The sequence below is a fragment of the Tursiops truncatus genome, chromosome 4 (assembly GCF_011762595.2).
Source record: "Tursiops truncatus isolate mTurTru1 chromosome 4, mTurTru1.mat.Y, whole genome shotgun sequence".
NCBI classification, from domain to species: domain Eukaryota; kingdom Metazoa; phylum Chordata; class Mammalia; order Artiodactyla; family Delphinidae; genus Tursiops; species Tursiops truncatus.
Window position 1 is genome coordinate 17745865 of NC_047037.1, and position 25982 is coordinate 17771846.

The 25982-nt window shown below is 39.4% G+C and overlaps 2 protein-coding genes across 8 annotated transcripts in view; one reads left to right on the top strand and one right to left on the bottom strand.

Annotated features, from left to right (window-relative positions):
• EIF2A (eukaryotic translation initiation factor 2A) overlaps positions 1-7837 on the bottom strand; it is a 38009-nt gene extending 30172 nt beyond the window's left edge. For 2 of the 6 annotated variants that reach the window (XM_033855320.2, XM_073803703.1), the window contains exon 1: positions 7702-7837. In XM_033855320.2, coding sequence (XP_033711211.1) covers positions 7702-7753 — 52 coding nt within the window. In that variant the 5' untranslated portion in view covers positions 7754-7837. Of the gene's footprint in view, positions 1-6967; positions 7507-7701 lie in introns of those variants that run through there. The other 4 variants (XR_004526260.2, XM_073803704.1, XM_033855322.2 and 1 more) reach the window with 4 other exon arrangements.
• Positions 7838-8004: 167 nt separating this feature from the next.
• On the top strand, positions 8005-12594 carry SERP1 (stress associated endoplasmic reticulum protein 1). 2 transcript variants are annotated; one of them, XM_004320384.4, is made up of 3 exons: positions 8034-8528; positions 8819-8894; positions 10074-12594. In XM_004320384.4, the coding sequence occupies exons 1-3, from the start codon at positions 8445-8447 to the stop codon at positions 10112-10114; spliced, it is 201 nt and encodes a 66-aa protein (XP_004320432.1). In that variant the 5' UTR covers positions 8034-8444; the 3' UTR covers positions 10115-12594. The 2 variants fall into 2 exon arrangements, with proteins under 2 accessions (XP_073659806.1, XP_004320432.1); XM_073803705.1 differs by lacking the exon at positions 8819-8894 and having other exon boundaries at positions 8005-8528.
• The last annotated feature ends 13388 nt before the right edge of the window (positions 12595-25982 follow it).

Genomic DNA, 25982 nt, shown 5'->3' on the forward strand with positions numbered 1-25982 from the left:
AACTTTGGGAATTCCCTGGTGGTCCAGTGGTTAGGACTCCAAGCTTCCACTGCCAGGGGCCTGGGATCCATCCCTGGTGGAGGGAACTAAGATCCTGCAAGCCGAGCAGCACGGCCACAAAAAAAACAAAACAATACAAAACTTGGACTAGGGTAGGGCAGTGGAAATGGAAAGTGGAGAATAAGTGTTCAATATTCAAGAGAGAAAACTGACAGGACTTGGTGATGAGTAACTATTTTATCAGCTAGAACTCCTGCTAGCAGCAACAGTATAAGAGCTGAAGAAAGGAAAAAGTTTTACTGAAGTCCATGGCTACAATTTCACTTCCTTCCTTTTCTGCCAGCTATTCACAAATCTCCCACTCTTCAGCAGCAAAGTTGGTAGCGAGGGGCCACTCTTGGCTCCAACTCTGATCCCTATATCCTTTCCCTTCTCAAGGGACAGTTCTCATAACATCAATTTTCTACCTGTAAATTAACTAGCTCAATCTTCAGATATTGAAAATAATATAATCTACCTTCCCAAAGTAAATAATTTAAAGTTAGACTGAGGGAATTCCCTGGTGGTCCAGTGGGTAAGACTCCACACTCCCAATGCAAGGGGCCCGGGTTCAATCCCTGGTCAGGGAACTAGATCCTGCACGCATGCCACAACTGAGTTCGCACGCCACAACTAAGATCCCGCGTGCCGCAACTAAGACCTGGCGCAGCCAAAATGAATGAATGAATAAATAAATAAATAATTTTTTTGTTTTTAAGTTAGAATGAAAGTAAAAGGACCACTGACAAACAAGATAAAAATCTATGTACTCACAGAGCTTCCATTCTAGTGGAAATGATGAAAAATAAGGGAGTAAACACGTAATTGAATAATGAGTTTCTGGTCAGATATCCACAAGTATACAACTGGATACCATGTTTCCTCATATACTAAACTGAGTTGCCAAACTGCTGTGGGTAGTTTGCCCTTGAATAGAATGGAGTCTAGCAAAGTGTTCTACATATATCAAAATCTAAACTCCTCACACTACTGCCTACAAGGCTCTATACCTGGCCCCTGCACAGCTCCATGTGCTAGGCATTAGGGATCTTAAAAAATGAGTCCATCACTACACTCAAAATGATGATTTCAAAAGGAGCTCAGTCTACTGCCACACCTTGAATGAAACACTGACGATATCTATTCTAAAAATCTCTAATACATTTAGTAAACATTTTGTGCCAGGAAATGTTTTCCTAGAAGACTTGAAAACTACGAAGTTTAATTCTTTAGCATCAGAAATTCTCAACTGCTTCTTGGCGTTCTGGCTAAAATCAAGTATTGCATCAAAATTCTCTTACTACACAGGCAAAGCTGTGTTGTTTCTTGTCACCAAATCAATCGTCTGCTGCAATATAATGTATGATACATTATGATTTAGAAGAAAACAAGCCATTCTTTTCTTAATACTACAGTTAAGGTTTTAATAAACATTTATTTGAGGGATTAATAAAAAGTGAATTTCCCAAACTAGGGGGTTTGAAGTTGTCAGATTACATGTTATCACTAGGTTGCATAAAATTCTGTCAGCCTAATGAGGTCCCTCCCACAAGCTGCAGTGACAATTTAACTCACTAATCGCTCATTCAAAATTCTCATACTTATCTAGGAAAACAAAACAGTACATTATCAGTGTATACCCAATGAAGCCGTAATACTTTTAAAATGTACCATATGATGATGCAATCAAACCATGCTCTATTGCCTTAACACATGCCTGAAGTGATTGGCAAAAAAGAAAAAAAGCTTTCCCTAGCTCATCTCAGCTTCCTGTGTTCTCATGACACTTGTACCTAGTGACCTTGGTCCTCTGTATCTGTTGACTTTGCTGTTATTACCGACCACAATGTTTACTTGGTGAAAATCCAAAGTTTTCGTACGTTATATTAAAGTGGCAGCTGTACCTCAAAACCCATGAAGGTAGCCTTCTGGCCACAGCAGTGGGAACTTTCAGGGTATTCAGGGCAACCAGTATGGGTACAAGGTTTTCCTTTTCCAAAATTTCTATTTCATACTTACATCCCAAACTAAGACATGTAGAAGATCCCAAAAGAGTTGCTAAGACTGAATGTTTATGTACCCCTACCCCAAATCCATATGTTGAAACTTAATCCCTAATGATATTTGGAATGGCTTTGGGGAGGTAATTAGATCATGAAGGAAGAACCCTTATGAATGGGATGACTGCCCTCATGAAAGAGGCCCCAAAGAGGTCCCTTGTCTCTTCCACCATGTGAGGACACAGTGCAGAATGGCTGTCTATGAGCCAGGCACCAGACACTGAATCTGCCAGTGCCCTGATCTTGGATTTGCCAGCCTCCGGAACTGTAAGAAATAAATTTCTGTTGTTTACCACCCAGTCTATGATATTTTTGTTACAGGAGCCAGAATGGACTAAGACAGGAGTGGGGGAGCAAAACTCCCACTTAACTTAATAATGTAGATTATTAACCCAAAATCTCAGAAGGCAACACCGACAGAAATGTCAGTGTGAAAAGTGCCATGTCTTTCTTGCTCAAGTAGCATTCAGTCTCATGTGGCTTTCAATTACTGGTTTTAGTATGTTTCTGGAGAAGCAAAATCTTGAGTCAAATCAATCAACTGCTTTTCAACATGCGTATGTTCACATTCTAAATAAAGAACACTTTGAAAACAAAAATTAAAAGGTTACATAGTCTATGACTCCATTTATAAAACTTTTTTTTTTAAGGAAAATACATTTGTATTTTACATAGAGATGGAGGAAAAAAAGGCAAACTGTTGTTGTTTGAAATTTAGAAGTACATTTCAATTGTCCCTTGAATAATAATCAAGATAATTTCACTAGGTAGTCTCAATAATTTTGTATTATATTAAGGCTGCTATTCAATATTTATCACAAATCATTATGTTCGGCCATGCTATAAAAACTTACTAAAAAAAAAATGGTTGGCTTTTCACCAGGATATATAACACTCATGAAATGACAAAATTATCATGATACAGGACAGATCAGTGGTTGCCAATGGTTAGAGTTGGAAGGAGGGTCCAATGATAAACGGGTAACATCTTTGTGGTGACAGAGCATTTCTATATTCTGATAGTGGTGGCTACATGAATCTACACGTGATAAAATATAGATATGCACAAACTAGTAAAATCCAAAAAAGGAGAGCAGTTTAGTAAATACGACTGTACCAGTGTCAATTTCCTGGTTTGGCTAAGATACTATAAGATATTATCATTGGGGAAAGCTAGATGAAGGATATGCAGGAACTTTCTTTATTCTCTCTGCAACTTCTTTCAAGTCTTAATTTATATCAAAATAAAAAGGCTTTTTAAAAGCCCATCCCTTTTTGGTAATACTTTGTTCACAAAACGGCAAGAAATAAAACCAATCAAAAGTCTGTCAACATTTCTCAAGAACTGATTTGCCTGGGAATACAGCACAGAGGTGTTAAGTTAAAATTAAAAATCGAATAGACCAAGATTTTTGTACTAAGATAAAAACATATTCTGCAAGACAAAAGTACATATCAAAGCTACTTCATACACTGATGATACTGTTGATTCCCATTAAATTAGACAACCTTTGTACATAATGCTTTACAATAGATATGTCTGTTATATGTGAACTAATTATCAATTAAATTCATCACAAAAGTCATATTGAGTCATTATAGTTTTGTTCATACATGTAAACCACTATTTAAAACAAATATTTTCTTTCACACTTCCCTACATAGAAGCATAACTATGAGAAAGTGCTGTAAGATATTTTGGAACCACTAAGATACTATACTGGATTTGTTAGTTTGAGCAACTTCTTATACAAACTTGAATACGTGGATATACAAAGTTTATCAGAAGAAACACAAAATCAGGTTCATAACAGAACATAAACTGCATTATAAGTTAATAAAAGCAAAAATAAATATGGACTCAAACTCTTTTCAATAACTGAAACAATTTTTTTCTACATATGAATTTCTAATGAGGAATTCATTTTAATTAGAAGCGACTAAATGTAAAACACTGAGTAAAATGTGGGGATAGCTTAACAAAGTGTATTGACACTTGATATGATTCCTTATTTTTAGTGATTCTCCCCTTAATCAAAAAGGATCAGCAATATGTTCTACTGGAAAGAAAAATCTGGAATGCTAACAGTTCTTTTCATTAAAGCAACAAATAAATGCCAGAGTTTCACACAGAATAACTGTTTAAAAACAACAATTACATTAAATACTGTACCTACATGTTTTTAAAACTTACTAGCCTTTCTAGATACTCACATACTATTTATTGCTCTAGGCCTGAGTTAATATGAGAAAACTACTGGACTTCAACAAACAAGGGTCCTATGCCAGGGATATGGTGATCATTATAGTATGATACTTTTTCCAATGCTTACATCCCCTGAAGTATATATCAATTTAAGAAAATGCCTCAGTCTTGATTATCTCAATGGCTTCAACTAGGCAAGCTGACTGGACAATATGGGCTTCATGTAAAGGCTATTGTTTTACATGCCTAGCATCCAGGCCCCCCTTTTAGGAGACTTTAGTTTTCCTTTGGGAAATATCCAGGGGTGAGAATATAATTTGGTCCTGGTGATCTGATTAAAAATTGACTGATTCAAAGATGAGCATGAGCCAAGCCAAAGACAGCCAGCCTTGAGACTGGCACAGATGTGCACTTTCCTCTGGGGCCGTTGAGCTGCTTGACTGTAAACCTGGAGCTCCCGATTAGAATGTCAGCCTGACAATAAGTTTAATCGGAAAGAAAGCAAGAGCTGAAGGAGGAAGAAAAACAGATTTTTGGAGTCATGTGAATACCTGGATGTAACAGTAGAAGCTTTAAGGTTACATGAGCTTTTTCTTAAAAAAAAAAAATCCCCTTTTCGGGGCTTCTCTGGTGGTGCAGTGGTTAAGAATCCACCTGCCAATGCAGGGGACACGGATTCAAAGCCCTGGTCTGGGAAGATCCCACATGCCACAGAGCCACAACTACTGAGCCTGCGCTCTAGACCCTACAAACCACAACTACTGAGCCTGCGTGCAACAACTACTGAAGCCCACGCGCCTAGAGCCTGGGCTCCACAACAACAGAAGCCACTGCAATGAGAAGCCCACGCACCACAACGAAGAGTAAGCCCCGCTCGCACAACTTGAGAAAGCCCACGCACAGCAACGAAGACCCAACGCAGCCAAAAATAAATAATTTTTAAAATATCCCCTTTTTACCTGCTTTAGCTTTTTGTCATTTCCAATTAAAAGTCATAACTAATAAAATTTACTGGATAATCTTTAAATTATTCACAACTCCAAAGTCCCATAAGTCTATATTTAAAAAAAGGTTTTGGAAGTAAAAGAATCTATTATTGACTGAAATACCTATACTAAGAATGTTTAAAAGATTAATCAGTGTGTTCCAGTGAAAGAAAAATGGGCCATGGACTTGAATGACTGAATATAATCCTGACTCTGCCAATTTGCAATGTGAATTTCCCTGAGCTGCTATAAATATGAGAATATTTGGAGCACACAGACTAGATAACCCTTAAGCTCTTACGAAATCCTTGACCTTAAGCACTGTAAGAAAACTGTCACTCTTGGTTAATCTGACTACAAATAAAGTGGTTATCATTCATTAATTTATTCTTCCATTAAACACTTAGTGTCGGGCTTCCCTGGTGGCGCAGTGGTTAAGAATCTACCCGCCAATGCAGGAGACACGGGTTCGAGCCCTGGTCTGGGAAGATCCCACATGCCGCGGAGCAACTAAGCTTGTGCGCCACAACTACTGAGCCTGAACTCTAGAGCCTGCGAGCCACAACTACTGAGCCCATGTGCCACAACTACTGAAGCCCGTGTGGCTAGAGCCCGTGCTCTGCAACAAGAGAAGCCACCGCAATGAGAAGCCTGTGCACCACAACGAAGAGTAGCCCCTGCTCGCCTCATCCAGAGAAAACCCCGCGTGCACAGCCAAAAATAAAAAAACAAAACAAAAACAAAAAAAACCACTTAGTGTCTATTGTTTACCAAGCATTGTACTTGGTACTGAGAAGACAGGGATGAATAAGGCTCTGCCCCTGCCATTAAGAAATTCACAGTCTAGCAAAGGAGAAAAGCATCTAAACAACTAGATAATTACCCTATGTGATAAGTGGGAAAAAAAACCCCAAAAACCTCAAGTATATATGAGGTACCAAAATAGGCTGGGGAAAGACTATCTGGGAAGAGTAAGGAAAGACTTCACAAAGTAATGATGTCTAAAATGAAATTTAAAAGATAAAAAGACGTCAGCCAAATCAAGAAGAAGAGAGTAGTGTTAGACTGAGGAAATAGGTTGTTCAAGGGTTTTATGAGCAGTTCAGTATTGATGGAGAACAAAATAGGATAGGATGGCAAGGAGTAAAATGAATGACAAGAGCTACTCAAGGATTATAAAGGGTTCTATATGCTATGCTAAACAGGATGGAATTTACCCTGCAAGCAGTCACTGTAAGGATTTTAAAAGGGAAAAAATAATGATCAAATTTTAAAATGTACCAGTTTTTAAAGTTCAAAAAAAGCATTTAGTATTCCAAAATTATAAGTAACATACAAGCTACCTTTATGAAGCTACAGAAATAAATTCATTTAGTTACTTTTTAAGCAGTATCTGCCTGGTATGTTATCTAACAAATTAGTTTTTGATAAATGTGTGGTGAATGAACTGTGGTAGCCAGATTGAATATGAATGGGCAGGGTGCTTAATAACAAAGATTTCAAAATGTAGAATGGTGAAAAGTGCAAAAGCTTATTTTCCCCCCAAGTCTCAGGGGGAAATAACCCCTTTCCTCAAAAGTAGACAACCTTTCTCTCAATGGCTTCTTTTTCCTTAATGTTATTAAGTTATTGGTAACTTATAGCCTTCTTTTCCCTCCCAACTCCCCTCTCCTTACTTGATGCTCATATATGAGACTCCAGCCATTAATCCAAAGTCATCGCCGACATTGTCTAAGTTTATTATCTTCTCCAACATTATAAACTCTGCCTCAGCTTCGAAACCTCAGGAATCCTGTAATGTTCTAACGTTGCTACTTTATCTTTATAATGTTCATTATATGCTACCATCCCAGACCACACTCTCATCCTCTTAAAACCTACACTACTGCAGCTCCACTCGCCCTACTCAGTCCCACAAATTTCATTAAAGCAAGGAGTGCAGGATTCGGTATCACTTAAATTCAGGTGTATTTAATGTGCGTGGTTATTCTAGTAGACCGAGTCATACGTTTACGTTTTTTTCTTATTACAGAGCTAGCTAAATGACTTCACCCGGTCAACAGGGCCTGTCACCAAGTAAGCGTTAGTGTAACACCAGTATTGCAGACCCAGAGTAACAAATCCCACTAGCACTCTTCGTTTTTATGCCCCTTCCTCTATTCCTGTAGAACTTGAAGTGTCAGGAAAGAATGATGGACGAGCAAAAGGGAAGGGGAATGCTGGAGCTCCGAGGCTAGAGCCTAACTTCCGACTGCCACGCTACACCAAGAAATCCAAAAGGCCCTCCGGCTCTCCTACAATCCACAAGAAAAGGCGGATCAGACTCCAAGGCTTCTCGGGTGGTGCCCAAGATTAGAGACACAAAAATTACTGCTCTAAAGAAATAATCCCTTGCTCGTTCAGAGCTCACCTGTAAGGAGCGGCGTGGACGGCGCCATCTTGTTCCGGAAAGAGAAACTCATATGCTTGGGTCAGAGTTCACGAGAGCCGAACCCGGCCCCAACACGTCTCCTCCGGCGTGAGGCGGCGAACTGGTGTTTCCGGGGTCGCCAGCCTCGGGGCCAATTCACTTCCGGTCGGAGAGAGACATGAAAAAGGAGGCCGAACGCGCACGCGCAGCTCTGGGTCAACACTTTACGGAGCGTGGAGGGGCGGAGCTAAGGTTGGAGTGCCGGCCTTCGCCCTCCCTCTCCCTCTTCCTCAGCAGGCGGAGCGTGCACTTCCGCGGGGCGGAGTCGGCCCAATGCTGACGTTGGCAGCCGAACCCGAAGTAGTTCGAGGCGACGGCTTGCACCGTCCGGTTGTTGCGTTGTGTAGCGTTGCGTTCTCTTCCTCTCTCACTCCACGCTCCCGGCGGAGGCCCCAGCGGGGACGCGAGAATATCACGGCGGCCTGCTCTCCCCCTCCCGCTTGCCCGTCTCGCTCGGCCGGACGGTCCGGCGTCGTCAGTCAGCCGGCGGCCCGCGCCCAGCTAAGGGCTCAGCCCCCGCGCCCGCCGCGCCCAGGCCCAGCGGCCGGAGCTAGCGCCCCACCTGAGAGCCTCCTCGCTCCGGCGACGCGGGCACCGGGAGTGGAGCGTTGGTCGCAGAGGCCCGAGGAGAAGCGAGCGAGCGAGGCCCAGCGGTGGCCGGGGCAGGTGGTTGCGCTGCGAAGATGGTCGCCAAGCAGCGGATCCGTATGGCCAACGAGAAGCACAGCAAGAACATCACCCAGCGCGGCAACGTCGCCAAGACCTCGGTAAGGGAAAAGCGGGCGCCCCTGTTGGTTCCGCAGCCGGGTATGAGGCCCGGGCCCCGGGGCCGCGCCGAGCTCTCTTCCCCAGACCCGGGCGACTCAAGGGCCCGAGGTCGCGAGCCGGACGCTAAGTTGGGAGCTCAGGGAGGTGGGTGCCGGGGCTGGGCGGCTCGGGAACGCAGGGGAGACCAGTGAGGTGCAGGGACCCGGCGACCTGGCCCGGGGTGCAGGGTGAGAGCCCGGGGTCTGAGTGGTTTTTTTGCATTGGAGACCGTGCATTTTCCTTTTTGCAGAGAAATGCTCCCGAAGAGAAGGCGTCTGTAGGACCCTGGTTATTGGCTCTCTTCATTTTTGTTGTTTGTGGTTCTGGTAAGTGCTTTGGGGGCGATCATCGGGTAGGGTGTTGGATGACGGGTTGGGGATGACGTGGTGATCCATCAGTGGTGAATCCTGCCCGCATAGTTCTCAATCCACCTGCCGGGAGCTCCTCATAATTCTGTTTTATCTGAACCCAGTTACTTGTCCCACATATGCACAGAGGGTGGTGCTCTAGAAACTTCTCCCCGCTTGATTTGAGCTCACAGGAGAGCAGAAAAGGAGGTCAGGTCCTTAGTAATGATCGAGTTGACAAATATTAGACCAAAACAAAAAACAAAAACACCTCCCAGAATGAGAATTTAGAATATTTTGAAACCTTTGTGAAAGTGAAGCTTATGAACAACATGTACATGCGGATGTTCGAACTTAATTTAACATGTTCCGAAATCTAATGTCTTTATGTCAAAATTGTATATATTTTATAAAGTAAAGCTAGTGCAAAGAATTGGCTCATTGTAGAGGAACTTGTACCTGATTGGCAATTTAACGTGCGAGACAAATGTTTTTAGTTTAATAAAAGAAATGTTTGACATATGGTAGGAAAAAATAGTTATCAGGGCAGACTGCTGTTAGAGTAGTAGACTCTTGCCCAAGGAGATGGATTACAGAATGCCTTCTTCTCTTCATCTTATTATGCAAGCTGTTAATATGGAAATACTTGTTTCTGTTTTACGTGTTCTGACATCTTAAAGTTACTGAGGTTTCTTTTAAACATTTCACTTTGCCTGTCTCCTAAACATACCAATTGGAAGCTTTCCTGATAAATGGCCAAGAGCCAAGCAATTTATGTAACCTAAAGATTATTGAATTTCAGCCTTGTGAGAATGAGGAACTGTGCGTATGTTACAGGCCAAGTACACCTAATGTTTAGGGTTAAACCAAAATAATTGTATGCTAGAAAAACCTTTTTGCTTTGGTGCTTTAATTTCTTTCTAAAAATCATTGCTTATTTGGTAACTCTCTAGACATTTTGGCATAAAATTCAAGGAAGCTGAGGCATAAAATATTGTATTATTACGGTAGGCCTGTGTTCATATTACTATGAAGTTACATAGTACTTGCAAGTAATTGTAAGGGTATTCTTGGATTCTTGAACTACCTTAATGTTTGTCAGTTGTCAGGCCTGTTTTATTCCAAGCATGTTTTAATACTTGCTCTTTCTCTTTACAGCAATTTTCCAGATTATTCAAAGTATCAGGATGGGCATGTGAAGTGACTGACCTTAAGATGTTTCCATTCTCCTGTGAATTTTAACTTGAACTCATTCCTGATGTTTGATACCCTGGTTAAAAACAATTCAGTAAAGCATCCTGCCTCAGAATGACTTTTCATATCATCCTTCATGTGTCATTCCAAGGTTTCTTCACAAGTCATTCCAAGTTTTCTAGTCCATACCACAGTGCCTTGCAAAAGCACCACATGAATAAAGCAATAAAATTTGTTAAGCTACAGTAGTGGACCCTACTTATTCAGTCAGTAAAGAGTAAGTTTTTTTTTTAATGTGGTTATTAGAACAGTATACAATATAGGTAATTAGATTGAATCTGTGTAGACAGGGTCTAGATTTTGTTAGCCCTAATGTGTAAATGCAATTAGCTTAATTTAAAATTTGGAATCCTACGGTTTTTATATAGCTAGGCACTTTATTACTATTTCTTGAAAGCACACTCCCATAGAGGGTCATGTAACCGTCCTGTAATAAGGTGCTTATAAATGGAACAACTACACGGTTAGCCTAGTTTCCCCGAAATCTTTAGCACCTGAAAATTTTAAAAAGCTTCTAAATGCCTAATATAAAGGGAGATGCTTATAGCCACAACGTCTATTTTAACAATATTATTTCTATTACACTACCTTGGATTTTGCATGAGTGAATATACTAACGTAAGAGGCCATAAGAAAACAACTTGGTTGAGCATTTTCTAACTTAGTCACTTCGGTTTCACTATAAGCAGCCATGGTGGAGTAAAGTCAGGGAAGGTTTTTTATATCACCATTGATTTCACCAGAATTACTTTAATATATGAAAGGGGCCTATTATGCTCACAACACTTTAGGGAAAAATAGTACTAAAAATGGATGCCTCATCAGGACATACTGTTGAGTCCAGTGTGCCGTAGGACAGCATGTTAATAGCACTTTTAATACCAAAAAGGCACATCAACTGCAAATTAGTTTGGAAATGCTTTTTCTTGATTTATGATTAAAATTCTGTTAGGGTACTGGATACATCAGACTAAAGTGTCATGTGAAATTAAATGGATTTACTGATACGGATCAGTCTTCAGTCTTCCCTTTGTTGTATGATTTTACAGGTTATGATTGATCAAACTTTCTTTTTACTAATGGTAAGGGTGAGTGATAAGGCAGGTTTTGAGTTTTCTGGTACTGTTGAAAATTTCAAGTATTGGCTATTTAAATTCTTAGCCATAATGATGAAAAAAAGCCTGAGAGGTGTCTATGTGGTAGTGAATTGGAAAGAAAGCTGCTTGTTTGCTATGTTAATTGCCTCAGGATACCTCTTGAAAATAAGCTGTTTTAAGAGGAACAGAAGGGAAATCTACTACCTAGTCTATATACAGTGTGAACCTCAGAGCTTCCCATACGCCTAAGTATGGGGAGAATAAAGGAGAGGAGTGGTTAAGGACGTTTAGGAACTTGACTACAATAGGAAAGGAATCTGCTGACCTTAGGCCAGCAGGTTTTTATCTGCATTGTTACCTGCCTTTCTCACCCAGGAAATCAACCCCTGTACTTGTTTCCCTCTTGGAAACAAGTGTCTTGGTTAACTAATTCTATTTTGTTGTAACTTAAAAAATGAAAGTTATTGTTCTAAATTCATAGCAGGTGCCTTATTCTTTGCTTTGAGTCAAACTATTCCATATCAGAATTTCCCTTGGTTTCCTATAGATAACTGGCTTTAAGACATTGAGGGTTTTTGTTTTGTTTTGTTTTTGATGTACAATGTCTGTTAATTTGTTAACTTGCCATAGTGAGCAATCATTTTACATATGTAAAGTTGCATTCCCTTTGTATATCGTGTCATCACCAATTGGGTGCATTTTTAAGGATGGATTATGCATGTTTGGGTCAATGAAAGCTATGTCATTTCATTAACCCTTTAAAAATAAAGATCCCTGAATATTTGATGCCTTCTAAAAGGAAATGATTTTCTAGAGTTCTTATCTGAGTATACTTTTTATACTTAATAGAAAATGATTTTAAGGAACGCCTGGTATGTTGTACTTGAGTTAAAATAGTACCCAGAGGCACAAATTTAAGGTTTTAACTGGGAATAGGTAGCAAGAAAAATATATAAAAGCACAATGAATTAAATACTTTCCCAACTGGGGTTTACCCTCATCTCATTATTTGAGTCTGGTTCAAGGAAAAGCACAATTTTTTTTCTTTTTTTTGATTTCCCTTTCCCAGTTGAATTTTATATGTCATCTAATATTGAGCACAATGTGAGAATAAATACTTTATCGGGGTTGTCTACATTATCCAATTACTCTTTGTAATTTAGCTATAACGTTTCAAGGAGTTGTCAGTGATTGAATTGTATCTGTTGGGTTGTATATAATGTTGCTCAAAATGATTGAGTGAGCTTCCAAAATAAGTGAAGATTTTCATTGTAACAGAATGCATTGTAATAGGCTTTGATTTACATTAAAGAAATGTATATACTCAACTGCAAGGCCATGGCTATTGTCACTGAGGTTCCTGGCGTTTCGTTGGCACAAAGGACTACCATGTAGTGCTGGATCATATTCTTGGGAGGTTCAGCAACAAAATTTTATTACACTTTTAGCATCTGTAAAATTTAGGACATCATCAGATTTTCCATTTAGAAATTGTTCTGAAGTTTGGTTCACATTTACCTATGTATTAGTTTTTTTAACTTGTCATTTTAGATGCAAACCACAACTTTAAGAGGTAGGAGTTGGGTTCAATAACAAATTCTATGACACTCCCACAGAGAATCCTTTCCTGTCTAAACACAGTCCCACTCTAGCTGCTTGTACCACTTTATCTTCAAGTTAGAACAAAAATGGCCAAATCTGGAAAGAGTGCTAACGAGCAATAAAATGCTAGAAATCAAGCTGAAGGGAAAAATTCAACTGTCTGGACTTAAATAATTCAAAGTAAATTCATATCAAAGAATCAAAGATAGAAATGCCATAGAGGGCTTCCCTGGTGGTGCAGTGGTTAAGAATACACCTGCCAATGCAGGGTACACGGGTTTGAGCCCTGGCCGGGGAAGATCCCACATGCTGCGGAGCAGCTAAGCCCATGTGCCACAACTACTGAGCCTGTGAGCTACAACTACTGAGCCCACATACCACAACTACTGAAGCCCACGTGCCTAGAGCCCATGCTCCGCAGCTATAGAAGCCACTGCAATGAGAAGCCCGCGCACTGCACCCACCCGAAGAGTGGCCCCCACTCGCTGCAAGCAGAGAAAGCCGCGCACAGCAATGAAGAACCAAAGACAGCCAAAAATAAATTATTTTTTTAAATGACGGGAAATTTAGTACAACTGCCTCCATTTACAGATAAGTAAAAAATTCATTTATTCAGTGAATATTGAGTAAGTTGTGTGCCAGATCTGGATAGATATGTGAATACAGAATCTCAGCACTCAGGTATCTTTCAGTCCAGTAGTGAGGAAAAAGACAATACAATGAAAACGACCATAATTGTGATAAGTCTTTCAAAGGAGAAGTAAAACCAGATAAATGGTGGATTTGCCCTCACAGAACTAGTTGAGGTAGAGTAGAAACTAGAGCCAAGATTTCCTGACTCACTCAACCATCTAGAAACCATAAGAGTGACTGCAAAATACCCACACAGCACACTTCTGTTTTCATGAGCTCTTTGCTTCTGCTTTTAGAAAGCTAAATTTTTTTTCATGTTGCCAATTTAAAGAAGAAAGAGAAAAAGTGTGTCCTTTTATGGATGCAACTTTTTTTTGAAAATGAACTTGTGACAAATTTACTATTGGTGTTTCCTGTACAGCACAAAATTAACAAAGATCAAATCAGTAATGTTATTCACTTTCACATATTCCAGAGTACATTTTTAAAAGTAGTTTTGCTAAAGTTTTTTTTGTTTAATTTCTTTTTTATCTGTGATGTTGAAAAATAATTTTTGATAGCCCAGTAGTCAAAAAAATACACATATGTGCTCTCCACAGATACAAGTTTCAGTGAATAATGCATATGTGACTTCTTTTCCAGTGTAAAAAAATTAAAACCATGATTTCAATATCATTAAATGGGTTAGTAACAGGTTTTTCTTCTTTTCTCACTGTTACGGAGAAAGTCAAACAGGAGAATGAGAATAATTGAGTTTGGAGCTAAAAGGAACTTTTCAAATGATCTTGATTTACACTTGAGGAAATTATGGCCTGGAGAAGTTATCTTTCCCATCAGTGAACCAGTAGCAGAGCAAGCATTAGAAAACTGGATTTGGGATGACCAAATTGGCTCTTTAGTATGTTGAGTGCCAAGGAATTACAATTCTTTAGGAATGTTTCCTCTTACCTGAGAAGATTATATATGAATCGCATGAACCCCCTTGAGTGTTTGATAAAGGTAAAGTCTGAGGATTAACTAAACTTCAGTGGCTTCCTACTGCCATTGGGTTGCATTAACTCTTTAGCTTTGATTTTTAGGACATTTCACAACATGGCCCAACCTAGCCTTGTCCCAACATCTTCCTGTCATAAACTCGGCTCTAGCCCAAAGACTCTACTTTCATTCTTCAGATGCCTTGTGCCTTGTGCTTTTTTTTTCAATGCTTACTTCCTTTATTTGTATAATTCACAATAAGTTTCTTGTACCTCAATTTTTTCAGATTCAGCATTCCAGACATGGTAACAAACACAGAATTGACCTTAAATAGAGACATAAAATGGTGATTTGCCTACACACTCTGACTTGAGGGAGGTTATAAAAGTGAAAACAACTAAAAAGTATTCCTTAACTCTTGGTTTTGGGCTCAAAATTTTACCATTTTGAGTACTGTCTTCTCCCTGGGGTTCTGTTAAAATCACAAATACATGAAAGGCTCATATTATCTAGGTTCAACGTACATGAGCTCTATTGCATTACTTTTATTTTGACTAGTGGAATTGGTTAGCATTAAAATCACTTTTCTTTCCTCTAGAAGGAAGAATGAACTTCAAGAGAAAACTGATCCCCATATACAGGCAAACCTCAGAGATAACGTGGGTTCAGTTCCAGACCACCACAATAAAGTGAATATCACAATAAAGCGAGTCACAGGAATTGTCCGATTTCCCAGTGCATATGAAAGTTATGTTTACACTACACTGTAGTCTATTAAGTGTGCAATAGCATTAGGTCTTCAAAAGATGAATATACCTTAATTAAAAAATACTTTATTGGGACTTCCCTGGTGGTCCAATGGCTAAGACTCTGAGCTCCCAATGCAGGTGGCCTGGGTTCAATCCCTGGTCAGGGAACTAGATCTCACATGCCTCAACTAAGAGTTCACATGCCACAACTAAAGATGCCACGTGCCGCAACTAACACCCGGTGCAGCAAAATAAATATTTTTAAAAATAACAATCATCTAACAATGCAGGGTTGCCACAAAAACTCAATCTGTCTTAAAAAAAAAAAAAAAAAAAGTGGGCTTCCCTAATGGTGCAGTGGTTAAGAATCCGCCTGCCAATGCAGGGGACACGAGTTTGAGCCCTGGTCTGGGAAGATCCCACATGCCACAGAGCAACTAAGCCCACGAGCCACAACTACTAAGCTGGCGCACCACAACTACTGAGCCTGCACTCTAAAGCCTGTGAGCCACAACTACTGAGCCCATGTGCCACTACTGAAGCCCACGCGCCTAGAGCCTGTGCTCCGCAACAAGAGAAGCCACTGCAACGAGAAGCCCGTGCACTGCAATGAAGAGTAAGCCCCGCTCGCACAACTAGAGAAAGCCCACGCGTAGCAACGAAGACCCAACACAGCCAAAAATAAATAAATAAATAAATTTATTTTTTTAAAAAATAAAGCAATATCTGCTTAGGCATATCTTACTTTATTGTTCTTCACAGATACTGCATTTTTTACAAATTAAAGGTTGCAGCAACCCAGTGTCAACCATAAGCACCATTTTTCCAACAGCATTTGTTCACTTTACTGTTTTTTTCTAGTTTCATTAAGATATAATTGACATATAGCACTGTGTAAATTTAAGATGTAGAGCATAGTGATTTAACCTACATCCTTCATGAAATGATCACAATAAGTTTAGTGATCATCCATCATCTCGTATAGATACAAAATTAAAGAAATAGAAAAAAAATTTTTCCTTGTGATGAAAACTCTTAGGATTTCCTCTCTTAATAACGTTCATATATAACATACAGCAGTGTTCATTGTATTTATCGGTTGTACATTACATCTAATACTTATTTTTCTTATAACTGGAAGTTGTACCTTTTGATTGCCTTCATCCAATTCCCCCTCCCCCCAGCTCCACCACTGCCTCAAATCTCATCTCTTTTTCTCTGAGTTAGTTGATTTGTTTTTGAAGTATAGTTGACCTACAACACTATGTCAGTTCCTGGTACCCAACATAGTGATTCAATATTTCTATACACTTCAAAATGATCATCATGATAAGTCTAGTTATGATCTGTCACCATACAAAGACATTACATAACCATTGACTATTTTCCCCACATTTCACCTCTGTGACTCATTTATTTTGCAGCTGGAATTTTGTACCGCCTCACCTGTCACCTACTTCTCTCCTCCCCCTAGTCCCTTCCCCTCTGGCAACCACCTGTTTGTTCTCTAGATAATCTGCACTTCAAATGTTTTTGCTCATTTTTCCTACGTTACAATACTACACAGCCTTCAAAGTCTAGCTTAAATTTTACCTCCTCTGTGAAGTTTTCCCTTGCTATGGGCGTCAGAAACACTCTCTTTGGAACTGATGACTCTGGACCAGTTAGTGTTTATTATGTTCCCATAATTCTTGGTTTTGTTTCTTAGTTTCTCAGCTAGTGTACGCAGTCCTTAAGAACAAATGCCAGGGGCTTCCCTGGTGGTGCAGTGGTTAAGAATCTGCCTGCCAATGCAGGGGACACGGGTTTGAGCCCTGGCCTGGGAAGATCCCACATGCTGTGGAGCAAACAAGCCCGTGCGCCACAACTACTGAGCCTGTGCTCTAGAGCCCGTGAGCCCGCGCACAGCAACGAAGACCCAATGCAGCCAAAAATAAATTTAAAAATTTATTAAAAAAAAAAGAACAAATGCCATATTTTTCTTTTTCATTCTTTTTCATTTACTCTCACCACCACAAAAGCTAGTGTGAAACTTTACATACATAGGGGGAACTCAACATTTTATTTATTTTTAAATATTTATTTATCTTTGGCTGCATTGATTCTTAGTTGCGGCACGAGGGATTTTTGATGCGGTGCAGGAGCTTCTCTCTAGCTGTGGCGCATGGGCTTCAGAGCAGGCGGGCTCAGTAGTTGTGTCACTTGGGCTTAGTTGCCTGGCGGCATGTGGGATATTAAGCTCCCAGACCAGGGATCGAACCCACTTCCCCTGCATTGGAAGGTGGATCCTTAACCACTGGACCACCAGGGAAGTCCTGAGCCCAACATTTGAGTTGAGTGATAAAGTGAAGGAGAGCAATGAGAACGCTGTTATATCAGAATCATCTTTAAAGTAAGAACGTGTCTTGTAAGATCATCTAACTCCAAAATAACATGCATCCCAGATACTTCCAATCCTGGCCACCTCTGCTTAATGGCGGAGCTCAGCATTAGAATTCAGACTACCTTAGAAACAAACTCTCCCAAGAGAAGCTTGATATTTGGAAATATATCAATAGCCGTATTTGTCCTTTAGTCACATTTGAGAACCGTTCATAATAATAGTAATTGAGAAAACCAAAAAATGCTTCACAAAGAAAGCTGATACCTCACTATACCAGTCTGTCCAGTTATAAGGAATGAGTCAAACCACCGCACCTGCTGTTTAGGACAGGTGCCTATGGGCTGTCAGCTGCCCTCTGTCCCCAGCCCCATTCTAGGGCACAGGAAGGGGCAAGGATGCCACACTGGGGCGCCCTTCTCCACACCAGACTGGGAACCCAGAATGGCTCTGTACCCCCCAAACCAGATCCAGTCCCTGGGAGAATAGCTGCTTCTCTTCACAGAGGAATTCCCTACCGCAAGGCCGTACCACATTGTTAAGCATTTGGGGTGTGGTGTGGTTACCAAATCAGATCTCATACTCTGGGCAGAGGAGACTCACAGGGCCCCTCTGGGTAAATGCCGGTCGCGCTCCCACTCAGAGCTCCTGAACAGCACTTAGTTCCTGACACCCAGGAGTGCTGGGGAACCAGGGTGAACCACGAAGGTGCTGCAGGTTTGTTTTCTGTTTGACACACTGAGCGTCAGTTAATAAACAATTGTAGATTCTAAGGTGGAAAGGCATCCAGGACTGAGACAGACTATAATTTCTGACAAAGCCTGAATCATAAAGATAAATCAACACTGGAAGTACCCAAGCATGTTTCTGCCTAGCTCCAGTCTCGGTTACCCGTGCATGGCCCACCTATTAATTACAAATGGATTACACAAAGAAGGAAGGTACCAGAGAGAATGAAAACATGAAATCTTAAAGTCATTTCTGCTTGCTTGAGAACAACATCAGGATTTTTTCAAGGTGAGATCCCTTTCTTTTGCTAAACATTACGTTTAAATCCATCTGCACTGCGAAGGACAGACAGGGAAAGTGGATCAGTGGAGTTTAATATCCAGCCTGTGTCAATGGTCTAATCTCCCACTGCTCAAGAGTGTGGCCAGGGGACCCACAGTAACCTGGAAACTTCTTAGGAATGCAGAATCTCGGGCCTCACCCAAGGCCCACTGAAAGGTAATTTGCATTTTCACAGGACCACCATCTGATTTGTATGAAAATTAAACTTTGAGAAGTTTTAAAGCAGGCTCTGAGTTCTCAATCTATGGCCTTAAATCCCCTAAGTTTCTTGGCCTAAGGAAAAGGAAACACTTACCCTCTTGTCACACGCAACTGTTCTGAAACCTAATGATGGTAAAAGCACTTTGAAAACTTAAAAATACTCTATGCAAAAAACATTCCCCTGCTCTGTGAACCACAAAAACAAAGAGATCTCTGATAGGGTAAGGGGCCTTCCTCATCGAAAACAAAAAGAAGGCAGCTTCCATATTTAACGTGGCAGGAAGTCACCAGCTTTCTTTTTCTCAATATTTGTAGGGCTGTAAAGAACGTGGATGTTTATACGTTGTTTCCTTGTACAGATGTATATAGAATTTCTCTAGTCCTGAAGTGGAACTTCTGGGTATGAGGTATGTACATCTTCAAATGTATTAAGTATGGTGAAATCATTATCCAAAATAGGTTCTAAAAAATTAAATTTACACCAGCAATGTGTAGGAGTTCCTATATCCTCAACTTTTGCCCTTCTAATAAGAAAATAGTCTCAGTGTTGTTGTAATATGCATTTGTCTGATTCCTAGCAAGGTTGAGCAACTTTTCAAATGCTGGCTCTGAAGCCTGGGTTTGTACCTATTTTTTATCGCTTTGTATCTGTGTAACCTTGGGCAATCTATTTAAAGTCTCAGTTTCGCAACTATAAAATGAAATTAAATGAGCTAATGCATGTTGCATGATCAGGCCACCCAAGATGGATATTCTCTTGCTCTCTGTACATCCCCTGCCCAACCAGTGCCTGCTTTGCCTCTGCCCTACCCGTATGACTGACCTTCCTAGTACTTGCCCCTGGCCCCAGCTAGTGAAAGCTTATCAGAGTCGTAACCACTGGACCTCCAGGGAACTCCCAGTGATGGCTGATCAAAGGTGTGATGAAGGGTGTGCTCCTCTGCTCCTCTGTTCCCTGTGCTCCTCTGTTTCCCTAGTAACTAATGAGCCTACCTGATGTCAATTCCCCTATAACTGGTAATTTTGCCCCCACCCCCAGCCCAGCAAAGACTGCCACCATGTCCTGCTCACTGTCTGCCACACATGGTGGGATGTCGTTCCAGGACCTTGCTTCAGACGTGTAAGCTCCCCCTTATCCATTAAACCATTGATGTCTCTGTTGCTGACTCCAGGCTCTAGGCCTGAGAGGTACAGCCCAACACATGTAGAGCACATAGAAAAGAGACTGGCATAACAAGATGCCCAAGATTCAGCTGATATATTTCCTGCCCTAGATATGGAATCAGCCATTTTCTCAGAGTTCTTTGTACCAGGATATGGTATTTAGAGATCACAACCTAAAGTCTATGGATGCTAATTGCCCATGTGTTTTCATTGCTTCAAAGACTTTTAGTGAACAAAGATAGAAAATATGATAAAACAAAGATAACAAAAGATAGAAAACAAAAGAGAAAATACAACATGAATTTATATCAATAATTCCAACTAAAATTTAAGATGACAGGTTTTCACATATTTCTTAAATTTTATATTTGATCCTTTTTTTCTTAAATTGAAAACCTTGGCTCCTGAGAACATTAATATAATTATTTAGTTACTTTATCCCATAAATCTACACTAGCTTCAAGATACAGTAATAATTTTATTAACACTATGATTACTGAAAACAATGTTTTAAAAAATTTCTTTGCAAAAAAAAATTTTAAAAAGAAAAAACAAACAAACAAAAAGAATAAAAAATTTCTTTGCAGTTCTTTTTGTCCTTGGGCAATATTTCATGAGGGAGATAGAGTCAATTGGGTTTTCAACAAGGACACCAAGGCGATTCAATAGGAGAACAATAGTCTTTTCAACAAATGGTGCTGGGACAACAATAGCCACAAACAAACGGATAAAATTGGACCCTTGCCTTATATCATATATAAAAATAAACTCAAAATTGATAAAGACCTAAATGCAAGAGCCAAAACTATAAAACCCTTTGAAGAAAACATGGGCATAAATCTCCATGACCTTAGATTTGGCAATGAATTCTTAGATATGACACCAAAAGCACAAGCAACAAAAGAAGTAGATTAATCGTACTTCATCTAAATTTAAAACTTGTGTGCTTCAAAAGGCACTATCAAGAAAGTTAAAAACACAATTCATAGACTGGGAGAAAATATTTGCAAATCATATATCTGATAAAGGACTTGTATCTAGAATTATATCAAGATCTCTTACAAATAATAGTAAGAAATAAATATTTTTTTAAATGGGCAAAAAGAGATCTCATATTAAATGTTCTTTGACGGATGGTTACCGGAGGCAGGGGGTGGTGGGTGGGGTGCGTGAAACGGGTGAACAGAGTCAAAAGGTACAAACTTCCAGTTATAAAATAAATTAGTCATGGGGATGTAATGCAGAGCATGGCCACTATAATTAATAATACTGTATTACATATTTGAAAGTTGCTAAGAAAGTAAATCTTAAAAGTTTCCATCGTAAAGAAAAAAAAGTCTGTAACTATGTATGGGGATGGATGTTAACTAGAATTATTGTGGTGATCATTTTGCAGCATATATACAAGTATTGAATCATTATGTTGCACACCTGGACTAATATAGTGTTGTATGTCAATTATACCTCAATTTTTTAAATGTTCTTACTAAAATAAAATAAAATAAAAATAAGCACAGGATCTGCATAGATATTTCACCAAAGTAGATACACGCTCAGCCAATAAGCACATGAAAATCATTCGCCACCAGGGAAATTCAAACTTAAACCACAGTGAGATACCGCTTCACACCCACTAGGAGGGCTGGAATCAAAAAGACAATAATAACAAATGTTGACAAGGATTTAGAGAAATTGGAACCCTCATACACTGGTGGGGATGTAAAGCTGCTTTGGAAAACAATCTGGCAGTCCTCAAAAAAGTTAAACAAAGACTTAACAATTTGACCAAGCAATTCTACTCCTAGGTATATATCCAAGAGAAATGGAAACGTACGTCCACTCAAAAACTTGTACACAAATGTTTATAGCAGCATCATCCACAATAGTCAAAGGTAGAAACAACCCAAATCTCCATCAGTTCATGAGTGGATTCACAAAACATGGTATATCCCTATAATGGAATATTGTTCAGCTGTAAGAAGGAATGAAGTGTTTATAACTGCCACAACATGGATGAAGCCAGTCACAAAATACCACTATCAAATGATTCCATTTATATGCAATGTCCACAATGGGCAAATACATAGAAACAGAAAGTATATTAGTGATTGCTTTAGGCTATAAAGCGAGGGGGGATAATTGAGTGATAATTGCCAAAGGGTGCTAGATTTCTTTTTGAGGTGATAAAAATGTTGTGATTGTGGTGATGGTTGTACAGCTCTGAATATCCTCAAAACTGCTTAATTTTTCACTTTAATAAAATCGGTGAGTTGTATGGTATGTGAATTATATCTTAATAAAGCTGTTAGGAAAAGAAAGAAAGAAAGAAAGAAAAGGCTGAAAATCAAAATCAAATGGAACAAATGAACCTAACTGTGTAACAAATTAGTGGCATAATCACAGAGAGGAATTTCAGGTGATTGATTGATTATTTTTTTGGCCACACCGTGGGCATGGGGGATCTTGGTTCCTGACCAGGGATTGAACCCGTGTCCCCTGCATTGGGTTAGGGTTAAGGTTAACACTGGACTGCCAGGGAAGTCCCTCAGGTGGTTTATATATATATATGTTTATTTCTGAACTTTCAGTTCTCTTCCATTGATCTATATGACTAGCTTTACACCAGTCCCAGAATGTAGATTACTCTTGTTATGTAGTAAGTTTTGAAATCAGGAGGTGTGAGTCATTTAACCTTGTTCTTTTTCAAGATTATTTTGGGTATTCTGTGTTCCTTGAGTTTTTATATGAATTTTAGAATCTGGTTGTTAATTTCTACAAAGAAGTCAGCTGGCATCCTAGTAGGGATAGTGTTGAATCTGTAGCTTGGGAAGCATTGCCATTTTAACAATATTAAGTCTTCCAATCCATGAACATGAGATAACCGTTCATTTATTAGGTTTTCTTTCATTTCTTTCAACAATGTTTTGTAGTTTTCAAAGTATATGTTTTGCACTTATGTTAAATTTATTCCTAAGCACTTTATTCTCTTTGATTCCATTATAAATGAAATTGTTTTCTTTCTTTCTTTTTTTTTTTTTTTTTTATCGCACCCCAGGGCTTGCAGGATCTTAGTTCCTCGACCAGGGATTGAACCTGCACCCTTGGCAGTGAAAGTGCAGAGTCCTAATCACTGGACTGCCAGGGAATTCCTGAAATTGTTTCCTTAATTTCAATTTTTTGTTTGCTCAGTGCTACTATATAGAAAAATGATTTGTTTCTGTATATTGCCTTGTGTCCTGCAAACTTACTAAACTCATTTATTAGTTCTAACAGTTTTTTTGCGGGGGGGTGATTCCTTAGGATTTTCCACATACAAGATTGTTTTCTGCAAATAAAAATAATCTTAGTTCTTTCCTTTCCAATATGAATGTCTTTTCTTTTTTTGTCTAATTACTCTGGTTAGAACCTCCAGTAGAGTATTGACTAGAAGTGGCAACAGTGGACATCATTATCTTGTTTCTGATCTTAGGAGAAAGGCATTCAGCCTTTTACCATTAAGTATGATGTTAGCTGTGGGTTTTTGTAATGCATTTGTTGAGGATTTCTGCATCTAAATTCGTAAGAGATCTGGGTGGAGTTTTCATTTCTTGAGATGTATTTGTCTTGTTTTGGTATAACCAGGATAGGATAATACTAGCTTTATAGAATGAAATGGGAAGAGTTCCTTCCTCTTCTATTTCCTGGAAGAGTTTATGAAGAACTGGTGTTAATTCTTTAAATGTTTGGTAGAATTCACCAGTGAATGGTAATCCTTTTGCAATTTATACATATATGAAATCATTACATTGTACACCTTAAACTTACACAATGTTATATGCCAATTACATCTCAATAAAGCTACAGGGAAGGGACATCCCTGGTGGTGTACTGGTTAAGAATCCGCCTGCCAATGCAGGGGACATGGGTTTGAGCCCCGGTCCGGGATGATCCCACATGCCACAGAGCAACTAAGCCTGTGAGCCACAACTACTGAGCCAGCATGCCACAACTACTGAAGCCCGAGTGCCGAGAGCCTGTGCTCCACAACAAGAGAAGCCACCGCAATGAGAAGCCTGCACACCACAACAAAGAGTAGCCCCCGCTCGCCGCAATGAGAGAAAGCCCGCATGCAAGGACCCAACGCAGCCAAAAATAAATAAATAAATAAATAAATATTTTTAAAAAGCTGCGGGGAGAAAAGAATTCACCCAGGCCATCTGGGTCTGGATTTTTCTTTATTGATAGTTTTTTAAAATTACAAATTCTATCTATTTACTTGTTAGCTTTTCTGTCTTCTTGACTCAGTTTATGTCTTTTAAGAAATGTGTCCATTTTATCTGTTACCTAATTTATTGGCATACAATTGTTCATAATATTCTTTCACAATCCTTTTTATTTCTGTAAGATGAGTAATAATGTCCCTCTTACATTTGAGCCTTCTCTCTTTTTCTTGATCAATCTAGCTAAAGGTTGGTCAACTTGATTGTTCTTTTCAAAGAAGCAACTTTAAAAAATATTTATTTATTTATTTATTTATTTATGGCTGTGTTGGGTCTTCATTGCTTCTCTTGCTGCAGAGCATGGGCTCTAGGTGTGTGGGCTTCAGTAGTGGTGGCACGCAGACTCAGTAGTTGTGGCTTGCGGACTCTAGAGTGCAGGCTCAGTAGTTGTGGTGCACGGGCTTATTTGCTCTGCAGCATGTGGGATCTTCCTGGACCAGGGATCAAACCCATGTCCCCTGTATTGGCAGGCGGATTCTTAACGACTTTGCCTCCAGGGAAGTCCCCAACTTTCAAGTTTATTTTTGCTATTGTTTTTCTATTTTCTACTCCTTTAATTTCTGCTGTATAGCCATTGGTATTCTTGGCTTGCTTGTCTGAGCATGGAACCTTTGCTTTATGAATGAGCTAGAGCGAGGGGAATCAGACCTTAGTATTCTCAGTGTGCCAGCCCCAAGGTAGAGCCTCTGTCCCATGAGTGGGAGGTGGGTGGAAGATGGGAGCCTTATGTCTTGGCAGCATCCATCTGGAGTGAAGGTTCCATCACCCTGAGTTGGGAGAAGGGAGGAAGTGGGTTCAGAGGCCACAGATTCTCATTGCTCTTACCAAATTTTAGTACGTTTTCCTGAATAAATGTTTTTGCATTTGCTACACGGCCTAAAGACGATCTCTAGAGAATTGAATATTTTAAGTGATTTTCACCAGTTTTACTGTGGAGTGAAACCATGAAGATCCTCACATTACCATGCCAGAAATAGACCCCTGGGGGTTGCTTTCTAATTTTTTAGTTTGATTTTATAACTATATGGCACATTTACATGATTCTAAAGTCAAATCTATTGAACAATGTATATTCAGAGAAATCCAGTGTCTATTCTTATCCTTTCTACTCTGTTGCCTCTTCCTACTGATAAGACTAAAACATTTAAAAATATTAGATACAATTAATACACGATAACATTCACCCTTTAAAGTGTACAATTCAGTGGTTTTTAGTATATTTACAAAGTTGACAACTATCATCACTATCTAATTTCAGAATATTTTATCTTCCCCCAAAGAAATCCCATAGCAGTTAGCAGCCACTCCCCATTTTCCCTTCCCCCTAACTCTGGCAAACACTAATCTACTTTCTTTCTCGCTGGACTTGCCTATTCTGGACTTTTCATATCAATGGAATAATATAATATATGGCCTTCTGTGACTGACTACTTTCACTCGCACAATGTATTCAGGGTTCATTTATTTTGTAGTATGAATCAATATGTTTTCTTCTTCTTTTTTTATTCAAACAGAAAGTCACAGAAATTATAATCATCCTCATCAGTTCACTCAATATGTCTTCTTTTTTAACGACTAAATAATATTCCATTGTTTGTACATAACACAATTTGTTTACTCATTCATCAGTTGATGGGTTTTTTCCATTTTTTGGCTATTATGAATAGTGCTGCTATGAACAT

Excerpts from the sequence above, each read along its gene's own strand:
- SERP1 (XM_073803705.1), top strand. The coding sequence starts at position 8,035 with ATGCTGACGTTGGCAGCCGAACCCGAAGTAGTTCGAGGCGACGGCTTG. Across the intron at positions 8,529-10,073 it reads GCAACGTCGCCAAGACCTCG|CAATTTTCCAGATTATTCAA; the intron begins GTAAGGGAAAAG and ends TTCTCTTTACAG.